General features: G+C 36.2%; 1 protein-coding gene across 6 annotated transcripts in view; it reads right to left on the bottom strand.

The window, feature by feature from the left end:
* Positions 1-12,173, bottom strand: part of AFF4 (ALF transcription elongation factor 4) — a 92,761-nt gene that overhangs the window by 41,944 nt on the left and 38,644 nt on the right. For all 6 annotated transcript variants that reach the window (XM_073802520.1, XM_019924414.3, XM_019924410.3 and 3 more), the window contains one exon: positions 11,739-11,825. In XM_073802520.1, the coding sequence (XP_073658621.1) occupies positions 11,739-11,825 (87 nt within the window). The remainder of the gene's footprint in view (positions 1-11,738; positions 11,826-12,173) is intronic.

Raw genomic sequence — 12,173 nt, forward strand, 5'->3', positions numbered from 1 at the left:
AAGAATGGTTAAGCAAATGATAGTGATTCACTAATAAACTAGCTCTCCAAGTATGTTCTTAAACTCAAATTCTCACCCATGACTGTGAACTGCTCTTTCAGATCTGTTAATGGGTAGGAAATCTTCTCTGTTGTGGTCCTCTTCTTCCCATGTGCTTCTGGCACTCCTGCACTTCCCGCTCTAATCCCGGTTATTGTCATCTTCTCTAGGATGCCGTCTCCAAATTCCCTGAGTATCAAAACTTTGTCCCTTCTCTGTCCGCTCATTAGACTTAGTCCATACGGTCAGTGCACAAGGAGAATAAATACCTATTAAAGCTTCATATAAAGCTTTAAGCTATATTATATGTGAAGCTGTATTCACTGAAAATTCAGAGCATGAGACAAGCTATAAAAGAGCAAAACCTTGTAAAAGCAACCCAACCAAAGCAATAATCATTAAGCAGCTAACTGAGCTGTTTAATAAATATCAAAAATCTAAACATAGTTACCTGAGTATATATACCCAAATTCAGTCAATAAACATTTACTGAATAGCTATTATGTGCTAGGAACTATTCTACACATTGACGCCATCTAAATGGTTCAGTGCTGCGTGTACAGCACCTAGAACACTGTCAGGGATTGTTCAGAACATACAGTGAATATGAGTAAAGGCAGTCAAAAGCTTTAGTTTGCTTGAAACTATCACTGGAAAATCTACCTACCTATCTCTAACTACACCCATTCACTCTGCTTTCCCTCCTGTGAAAAAGAATGACCTAATTGTGCTCTATTCTAAGGCCAATCTTCTCTACTTGGGCATGAATGTCAATCCCTCTTGTGGAGATTTCCTAAGGTTACCTTCTCTCTTTCCCATATATCACTTGTTTTTCCTTTTTTACAAAATCATTTTCATCAGCATATAAATACGATAAAATGTCCTCATCTTATAAAAAATGCCCCCCTGATAATATCACCATACCCTTTTGGCACCACCACATTTCTCTGCTCCCTTTTACAGACAATGCCTCAAAAGAAAATCTCCATTTATATAATCATTGCCTCCAATACTTTTTGAGCCCACTGCAATCGTTCTTTTGCCCTCACCTTTCTAACTAAAAGTGTCACCAATAAAGAATACATTGTCAGGGATGTGCTGGTGGTCCAGTGGTTAAAAATCTGCCTTCCACTGCAGGGGACGCAGGTTCGATCCCAGGTTGGGGAACTAAGATCCCACATGCTGCGGAGCAACTAAGCCTACGTGCCACAACTACTGAGCCCTTGCACTCTACAGTCCGTAAGCCACAACTAGAGAGAAGCCTGCATGACACAACAAAGAGTCCACACACCACAATGAAAGATTCCACATGCCGCTACGAAGATCCCACGTGCCACAGCTTAGACCCAATGTAGCCAAATAAATAAATAAAAATTTTTTTAAAAAAGAATACACTGTCAAGTACCATATGATATCACTTGTATATGGAATCTAAAATATGACAAAAATGAACTTACCTATGAAACAGAAACAGACTCACAGACATGAAGAACAGCCTTGTGGTTGCCAAGGAGGAGGGGGTGGGAGAGGGATGGATTGGGAGTTTGGGATTAGCAGATGCAAACTATTATATACAGAATGGATAAACAACAAGGTCCTACTGTACAGCACAGGGAACTATATTCAATATCCCATGATAAACCATAATGGAAAAGAATACGAAAAAGAATGTATATGTTTGTGTAACTGAATCACTGCTATACAGCAGAAATTAACACAACATTGTAAATCAATTATACTTCAATAAAATTTAAAAAAAATTTTTTTAAAGCTGGAAAAAAAGAAAAAGCATTGCAATAAAAAATACATTCTCGGGAATTCCCTGGTCGTCCAAGTGGTTAGGACTCCACGCTCTCACTGCAGAGGGCTCAGGTTCAGTCCCTGGTATGGGAAATAAGATCCTACTAGCCCTATGGCGTGACCAAAAATACTGTAAATAAATAAAATTTAAAAAAAATACATTGTCAAATTTAGTATCTGAAACATAGTAAGAACTTAGTATCTGTTTGATAAAACACATAAACATACCAGGTTTACAGAGATGAAAACTAAAATATCTGAGATTAAAAATATGTCAAATGGGATTAATAGCAAACTAGACAATGCAGAACAAAAGTTTACTGAACCTGAAGAGCCATAGAAAGAACTCAAATGAAACAACAAAAGATAAGAGATTGAGAAAAATGAAGAGCACATTGCTACACTGTTGAACAACTTCAAGAGGCCCAATATACATGTAATTGGAGTCTCTAAAGAGGAAAAAAGGAAAGAAGTGAGTACAGAAACATATTTTGAGGTAGTAATAGAAAAATTTTTCCAAATATGATGAAAACTATGAACCCAAAGTTCCAAGAAGCTAAAATCAAACAAACCCAAGCACAAGAAAGATGAAGAGAATCACACCAAAACACATCATAAATGAACAACTTAAAATCAGTTGCAACCAGAATACTCTTAAAAGCAGCCAGAAAAAAAAAAAAAGACACATTATACACAGATGAAGAAAGAACAACAATAAATTACTTATCAGAAACAATGCAAGCCAGAAGACAATGGATCAACATCTTCAATCTAGAAATCTATATTTAGTGAAAGTATCTTAAAAACAAAAAAGAAAAGGTGAAATAAAAATTTATTTGAGACATACAAAAGCTAAAAGCATTTATCACCAGCAAATAAGCACTATAAAGAAAAGTTAAAGAAGTCCTCCAGGTAGGAGGAAAATGATACCAGAGAGGAATCTGGATTAACACAAAGGAAGAAAGAGCAAATGAAATGGTAACTATATGGGGAAATACAAAAGCCTTTTTTTCCTATTATTTAAATCTCTTTAAAAAATAACAGACTTTAAAAATGATTAACAATTTTGTGGGGTTTATAACTTACATGAAAGTAAATGTATGCAACAACAGATGCAGAGAAGTGAAAAACACAAGCATAATGTTGAGAAATTTTTATATGATAGAAAAGAATGGCTTAGTATTACTTGAGACAGATTTCAGTAAGTTAAAGATACATTCTACAAACCCTGAAGTAAACATTCAATAACACAAGAATGACAGCTAATAAGCCAAAACTGATATGTAATAATAAGAAATACTCAATCCAAAAAGAAGGCAAAAAAGACCAGATGGGGCAGGTAGATATCAAAAAGCAAGATGGCAGAGATAAACCCACCCATATCAATAATCACATTAAATATAAATGGACTAAATACCCCCCAAAAAAGGAGAGTGTCAGACTGAATACAAAAAAGCTCTAGACAAAATTACGTTACCTATAAGAAATGCATTTTAAATGTAAGAACACAGGTTAAAAGTAAAGGATAGAAAAAGGTATACAACCTAACATTAATCAAAAGAAAGCTAAGTGGTTATATTAATATCAGGCAAAGTAAATTTTATAGCAAAGAATAATATCAGGATTAAAGGGAGGTCATTTCATAATGATAAGGGGCCAATTCATCTAGAGCTAATCACAATCCCAAATGTTTAAGCACCTAAAAGCAGAACTTGAAAAAGCAGGAATGAATAAGTAAGGACAAAGAGACAAATTCAAAGTAATAGCTGGAGATTAACTATAAATTAATAATTGGCAGAACGAGAATAAAAAAGAATAAAAACACAGAAAACTTGAATAACACCATAACTAACTTGATCTAATTGACATTTACAGGACACTCCACTTGACAATGGTACACTCTTTTCAAGGGTACACGAAACATTTACCAGAAGAGACAATATTCTGGGCCATAAAATAGTCTTAACAAATGTAAAAGGATTCAAGTCACACAAAGTATGTTCTCTGACCACAATGGAATTAAACCACAAATCAATAACAGAAGATATATGGAAAAAATCTCCAAATATTTGGAAACTAAATGACACTTCAGAATAACCCACAGAACAAAGGAGAAATCAAAGAAAGCAGACGTTTCTGTTGACGGAATTCCCTGGCGGTCCAGTGGTTAGGACTCCGTGCTTCCGCTGCAGGGGGCACAACTTGGATCCCTGGCCAGGGAACTAAGATCCTGCATGCCATGCATGATGTGGACAAAACACAACAAAATAAACACAACAACAACAAAAAGTTATGTTGAACTGAACAAAAATGAAAACATATCAAAATCTCTGGGATGTAAACAAAACATTACTTAGAAGGTAGTTTATAGCATTAAAATCCTATATTAGAAAGTGAGAAAGATCTCTAATCAACAACCTTAGCTTCCAGTTTAAGAATTTTTTTAAAAGAAGAGCAAAATAAAGCAAAACAAAGCAGAACAAAAAAGTAATAAAGATCAGTGTAGAAATCAATGCAACAAAATTGAAAAACAATGGAGAGAGGGAAAAAAAGCAGTTTTTTAAAAATAAGATCAATAAAACTTACAAACCTCTAGACAGATGAAAAAGAGAGAGAAGAAACACATTACCAATAACAGGAATAAGAGAAGTGGCATCACAACAGATTTTTTAAAGTATAATAAAAGAAAATTATTGAAAACTTCACATCAATAAATTTGACAACATTTGACAATGAGTGGATAAAATGGACAAATCCCTTGAAAGACACAACTGCCAAAGCAGATGCAAGGAGAAATAGATAACATGATTATAAATTCAGTTTTTACAAAACTGTCCTACAAAGGAAACTCAATACTCATAGGGCTTCACTGGTTAATTCTAGCAAACATTTAGGAAGAAATAATATTAATTCTATACAAATTATTCCAGAAAATGGAGAAGAGAGAATAATGTGCCAACTCATTCCATGAGGTCAGCATTACTCTGATACCAAAGCCAGACAAAGACAACAAGAAAAGAAAATTACAGACCAGTATCCCTCAGGAACATAGGTGCAAAAATTCTGAAAAAAAATTTTTTTGAAAATCAAATTCAACACTACATAAAGCAGATAATACATAATGACTAAGTGCAGTTTTTACCAGGAAATGTAATGTTGATTTAAAAATTTAAAATTAACCAATGTAGTCACCATTTCACAGACAAAAAAAAAGGAAGATCCTCTCACTATATCAATAAATTCAAAGAACACATTCAAAAAATCCAAAATTCATTCCTGATAAGAACCCTCAGGTAAATAAAAATAGAAGGGAACTTCCTCAACTTAATAAATGACAGCAGGCTTCCCTGGTGGTGCAGTGGTTAATGCAGGGGACACAGGTTCGATCCCTGGAATCTGCCTGCCAATGTAGGGGACACGGGTTCGATCCCTGGTCTGGGAAGATCCCACATGCTGCTGAGCAACTAAGCCCGTATGCCACAACTACTGACCCTGCGCTCTAGAGCCCGCGAGCCACAACTACTGAGCCTGCATGCCACAACTACCAGAGCCCACGTGTGTAGAGCCCATGCTCCGCAACAAGAGAAGCCACTGCAATGAGAAGCCTGCACATCGCAATGAAGAGCAGCCCCCGCTCGCCGCAACCAGAGAAAGCCTGTGCGCAGGAACGAAGACCCAATGCAGCCAAAAAACAAAAAACAAGAAGATCCAGTCACAAAAGACCACATGTTGCATGACTGTATTTATATGAAATGTCCAGAATAGGCAAATCTACAGAGATATAATGTAAGATTAGTGGTTGCCTAGAGGCTGGGGGGTGGGGAGTGGGGCTGGAGGAAACAGGCGGGTGACTGCTAAAGGGTACAAGGTTTCGTTCTGGGGTGATGAAAATGTTCTAAAATAATTGCGGTGATGGTTACACAACTCTAAATATACTAAAACCCAGTGAATTGTACATTTTAAATGGATGAACTGTATGGTATGTATATTACATCTCAATGAAATAGTTACGGAAAAAAAGGAAAAGTAGCTATTAGCCAGAATTACAAACTTATATTCAAAGTCTTCTGATAAACTCAAGCTTTAACTTACAATTAAAAAAGAGGTATAGTTATTAAATAATATAAGAGACAGAATATTAAAAAATAATTATTTAACCCAAAAGGATCTCAAGAAAGGGAACAAAGAAAGAAAAAGCTGATGGGACAAATAGAAAACAAGTAGCAAATGGAATATTTAAAGCCTACAACACTAATGATTACATTAAAGGGAAATCTTTTTTTTTTTTTTTTTGCTGTACGTGGGCCTCTCACTGCTGTGGCCTCTCCCACTGCGGAGCACAGGCTCCGGACACACAGCCTCAGCGGCCATGGCTCACGGGCCCAGCCACTCCACGGCATGTGGGATCCTCCCGGACCGGGGCACAAACCCGCGTCCCCTGCATCGGCAGGCGGACTCTCAACCACTGCGCCACCAGGGAAGCCCCAAGGGAAATCTTTTGAATGTGCCAAGATTACACACTACATGGGCAGAGTAAATAAAAAATCAAGACCCAATTATATGCCACCTATAAAAAATTCACTTTAAATATAAAGACACAAAAAGATTAAAAATAAAAGAATAGAAAATGTTAAACCATGTTAACCATAAATTCTTAAAAAGCTGGAGTGGCTTTTATATGAATATCAGACAAAGGAGAGTTGATTGTCAAACTAAATAGCACAGCAAAAGTAACCATAAACAAAATGAAAAGACAACCTACAGAATGGGAGAAAATATTGCAAAGAATGCGACCAACAAGGGCTTAATTTCCAAAATATACAAACAACTCATATAACTCAACAACAAAAAAACAAACAACCCAATCAAAACATGGACAGAAGACCTAAATAGGCATTTCTCCAAAGAAGACATACAGATGATGGCCAACAGGCACATGAAAAGATGCTCAACATTGCTAATTATTAGAGAAATGCAAATCAAAACTACAATGAGGTACCACCACACCCTGGTCAGAATGACCGTCATTAAAAAGTCTACAAATAGGGACTTCCCTGGTGGCACAGTGGTTAAGAATCTGCCTGCCAATGCAGGGGACACGGGGTGAGCCCTGGTCTTGGGAAGATCCCACATGACGTGGAGCAACTAAGTCCGTGCGCCACAACTACGGAGCCTGTGCTCTAGAGCCCGTGAGCCACATCTACTGAGCCCACATGCCACAACTACTGCAGCCCACGTGCCCAGAGCCTGTGCTCTGCAACAAAGAGAAGTCACTGCAATGAGAAGCCCACACACTGCAACAGAGTAGCCCCCTCTCACCGCAACCAGAGAAAGCCCGCACACAGCAACGAAGATGCAACACAGCCAAAAAATTAATTAATTAATTTTTAAAAAGTCTACAAATAACAAATGCTGGAGAGGGTGGGGAGAAAAGGGAACCCTCCTATACTGTTGGTGGGACTATAAGTTGGTACAGCCACTATGAAAAACAGTGTGGAGGTTACTCAGAAAACTAAAAATAGAATTATTATATGATCAAACAAAATAAACTTCAGAACAAGCATTAATACCAGATACATAGAGGGAAATCTTATAATGAAAAAAAGAGATCAATTCATCAGAAAGACACAGAAATCCTAAATATATATGTACCTAAGGACAAAGCTCCAAAATACATGAGCACAAAATGGACAAAACTGAAAGGAAACATACAAAACCACGAATACAGATGTAGATGTCATCACTCTCCTTTCAGTAACTGAGAGGACAAGTTGATAGAAAGTCAGTAAAAATATAGATGACTTAACTACTCTCAACCAACCATATCTAACTGACACATATAGAACATACTGTGTCTGGTGCACATGGAAGAGTCACCAAGAGAGATCATTTACTAGGCCTTAAAACATTTGAATAAATTTAAAAGGACTGAAATTCTACAGCATATATTCTCTGACAAGAATATAAATAAATTAGAAATCAGTAACAGAATAATATCTGGAAAATCCTCAAATACTTGAAAATAAAACTACATATTTCTGGGCTTCCCTTGTGGTGCAGTGGTTGAGAGTCCACCTGCCGATGCAGGGGACACGGGTTCGTGCCCCAGTCTGGGAAGATCCCACATGCCGCGGAGTGGCTGGGCCCGTGAGCCACAGCCGCTGAGCCTGTGCGTCCGGAGCCTGTGCTCCGCAACGGGAGAGGCCACAACAGTGAGAGGCCCGCGTACCAAAAAAAAAAAAAACAAAAAAACCCCCTACATATTTCTAAATAAAACAAAGAAGAAGTCATATAGGGAATTAGGAAATATTCTGCACTGAATGATAATAAAAACACAATATATCACCATTTGTGAGGTACATTTAAAACAGGGCTTAGAGGGAAACTGATAGTTTTATATACTTAAAACAAGAAATGTTTACAATCTATGATCTAAGCTTCCAACTTAAGAAATCAGGAGAAAAGCAAATTAAACCCAAAATAAGTAGAAAGGGACTTCCCTGGTGGCGCAGTGGTTAAGAATCTGCCTGCCAATGCAGGGGACACGGGTTTGATCCCTGATCCGGGAAGATCCCACATGCTGCGGAGTAACTAAGCTCGTGCGCCACAACTACTGAGCCTGCGCTCCAGAGCCTGCGGGCCACAACTACTGGAGCCCATGTACATAGAGCCTGTGCTCCGCAACAAGAGAAGCCACTGCAATGAGAAGCCCCACGCACTGCAACGAAGAGTAGCCCCTGCTCACTACAACTAGAGAAAGCCCACGTGCAGCAACAAAGACCCAATGCAGCTATAAATAAATAAATAAATAAAAAATTTAAAAAAAGAATCTTCAAAATAAGTAGAAAGAAGAAGATAATCACAGTAAAAGCAAAAATCAAAGAAACAGAAAACTGAAAAAAACTAAAAGATGGTTCTTGGAAATGACCAACAAAACTGAAAAAGGTCTAGCTAGACAAATCAAGGAAAACAAAAAGAAAGAGAAACTACAAATCACCAATAGCAGGGAAAAGAGTACTTCACTATATATCTTACAGACATTAAATAGTAAGTATAGATTATAAATAACTGTGCCAATAAATTTGACTGAAACGAACAAAATTACCAAAACTGACATAAGAAGAAATCGAAAATCTGAATAGCTCTATATTTAATAAAGAAATTTAATTTGTAATTTAAAACCTTCCAATATAGACTACTAGGGGTACAGACAGCTTCACTGATTAATTATATTAAACATACAGGGAAGAATTAATACTAATATTTCACAAATTATTTCAGAAAATAGAGATGAAGGGAACATTTCTTTGCTCCTTTTAAGAAGCCAGCACTATCCTGATATCAAACCAAAGACATTATTAGAAAAAACAAAACAAAACTACAATCATCACCCACCCAACTCTGGCATCACCACAACCACCACACACACACACACACACACACACACACACACACACACACACACACACACACGGCAAAGGCCAAAGTTTGAACTGATATTTCAAAAAGAATGGCCAATAAGCTCATAAAGAGGTTCAACATCATTAGTCATAAGGGAAATACAAATTAAAATCAATATGAGATACCTCTACATGCCCACTAAAATGGCTAAAACTAAACAGAATGACAATAGAAAATGTAGGCAAGGATGTAGAACAAATGAAACTATCATACACTGCTGGGAAATGGGAGTGGGATAAGGTAGGAGTGTGATACAATCAATTTAACACACACTTAACACATGACCCAGCAATTCTACTTTTTTCCATATGACTCAGTATTTACCCATAAGAAAAGAAAATATAAACACAGAAATGACTGTTAGTGAATGTTTATAAATACTTAATTCTTAATAGCCCAAATCTAGAAACAACCCAAATGTTCATCAACAGGTGAATGGATAAATAAATTTTGGTATTTTCATACAACAGAAATAAAAATGAACTATGAATAAAAAGGAAAAAATTACTGATATATTCAAGAACATGGAAGAATTCCAAAAGTATATACTGAGCAAAAGAACGCAAATAAATATGCCAAAAAAGTATACACTGTATGGAGTACATTTATATGAAATTCTAGAAAAAGCAAAACTTACCTATAGCAACATAAAACAGGTCAGCCATTGTGTGCAGCCAGTGGTGGGGGTGAGGGGGACTGCAAAGGAACTTGAGGGAACTTTGTGGGGTGACAGAAATGTTCTAATTCTTGATTAACGTGGTGGTTACACAGGTGCGTATGTCTATCAAAACTGAGGCTGTACATTAAATATATGTGCATTTTTTATGTGTAAACAAAGTTGACTTAAGAAAGTAAAAGAGTGGTATGGCACACATATAGGCAGATGTGAGTGATATACCCCACATCACTTACAAAAATAAACTGGGCTAAATATAAACAAAGAAAACAAAACTGCAATCACATTAAAGGAAAAATAAGAAGATATGTTTATGATCCTGGAGAAGGAAAAGCTTTCTTTAACAAGACATTAAAAAGCAAAAGCTTTATAGAAGAAAAAGATAAATTTATTCATCAAAATTAAAATCTTCTAGACCATAAAACTTAAAAGGGCTCTAACTGGGAGAAACATTTGCAGTATATGGAACAAATTATTTGAATCCAGAATTCAAACAACACAAAACAAAACAAGAAATTCTGCTGAAACTTATTCAGTGAAAGACGTAGCCCAAAAGGCAGAGGAAATAGGCCAATTCATCCACATAGAAGTTAAATGGACTAAAGATGATGAAGCTCACTAGCAATCTAGGAAATGGAATGCCATTTCCCACTCAAAAGACTGGTACTTAAAATAACAAATAGTGCTGTGCATGTAAGGAATAACAGAGAATACAAGTGGGAGTACTGACTAGTACAATCACTATGGAGGGGATTTGAGAGAATATATTAACTATATACCCTCAATATCCAACAACTATACTTCTTGCTCTTTACACAAAAGAAACTCATATGCACACAAGAAGGCATGAACAAAGTTATCCACTATAGCAATGTTTACAATTTAACTTGGCAACAAGTTAAATACCAACAGGAAATGGCTAAATAAAGTAAGATATACTTATAAAATGGATGCAGTTAAAAGAACTGAAATACCTCTATATGTAATATATTATCTATATATAATCTCTCTCTCTCTCTCTCTCTCTATATATATATATATATACACACATAAAATAACATGAAAAAATCTCTAAGACCTATTGCTGACTGATGAAAAATACAGTAGACTGTATCTGTACAGAAATTAAACAAATGAGAAAATACAAGTATGTAACAATTACATTACATGTGTATGTAAATGTATATGAAAAGACTTGTAAACGTATGTATGAAGTAGCTCTGGTGAGATGTAGGAGACAGAATATAGGGAAGACTATTATTAGGGGTCCTGCCCAAACTTTCACAAGGAGAATATATCTTTGCATTATTTGTATAAGTATAAATTAATGTAAAAAAACCAAATCTGCTGATTTTAGATGAGCTTGGAACTGTTGTCTGAGGAACCTTTACCATATGACGTAAGTACGGTTGTTGTGTCTTCTGGAAAGGAGTTCCTCATACAAACAGTTTGGGAAGTCCTTATCATCTGTGGCCTAGCATATCATAATAGTTTGCAACAAACATTGATAGCTTCTAAGTCTCTTTCCCATGTTGCCTTCAAAGATTTTCCAAGTATCTCTCAATCCAAGTTAATCTCGATTCTATGTTCTAGTTTTATTTTCTTCATAGTAATATCACTATCCAAACTTACCTATTTATTCACTTATTTATTATCTATCTCCCACTAGAATGAGAATGGCAAGATAATTCTGAATTCACATGATTTTAGTCAAGCCATTTAGAGTTTTCTTACAGTATATAGACACACTTCATTTACTTACCTTAGTTGGAAAAGGAAATTTGGAAGGTTCGGTTTTGCATGGTGTATGAATAGCCGTTAGAGGGGGAGGCCATGAATGCGTCATCTCCTGAAATGTAATTATTACAGTTTGTTTTCAAGCAGGTCAAGGATAAAAATTACACAACTAAAAACCAGATTTGTATTATAAATGCTGGTTTCGTGATTGCTCCTCCAAAAGTATACATATTTAATCAATCAATATTAATTAAGCACAGTGTGTGCAAGGCACTATGTATGTTATGGGGTAGGTAATAGGAAGATAAACAGTTTACACTCTCTAGCTTCAAGGAGCTTAGAGTTAAGATGGTAAGACCTGTGAACAGTTATAGAAATCAGCCTGTAATCAAACACAAGGCTAGTAAAATGCTACTGAGGAAGAGCTTGCTGTGGGAGTGGGAGGAAGGGATTAACAGTA

This window comes from Tursiops truncatus, chromosome 3 (genome assembly GCF_011762595.2).
Source record: "Tursiops truncatus isolate mTurTru1 chromosome 3, mTurTru1.mat.Y, whole genome shotgun sequence".
Classification (NCBI taxonomy): Eukaryota; Metazoa; Chordata; class Mammalia; order Artiodactyla; family Delphinidae; genus Tursiops; species Tursiops truncatus.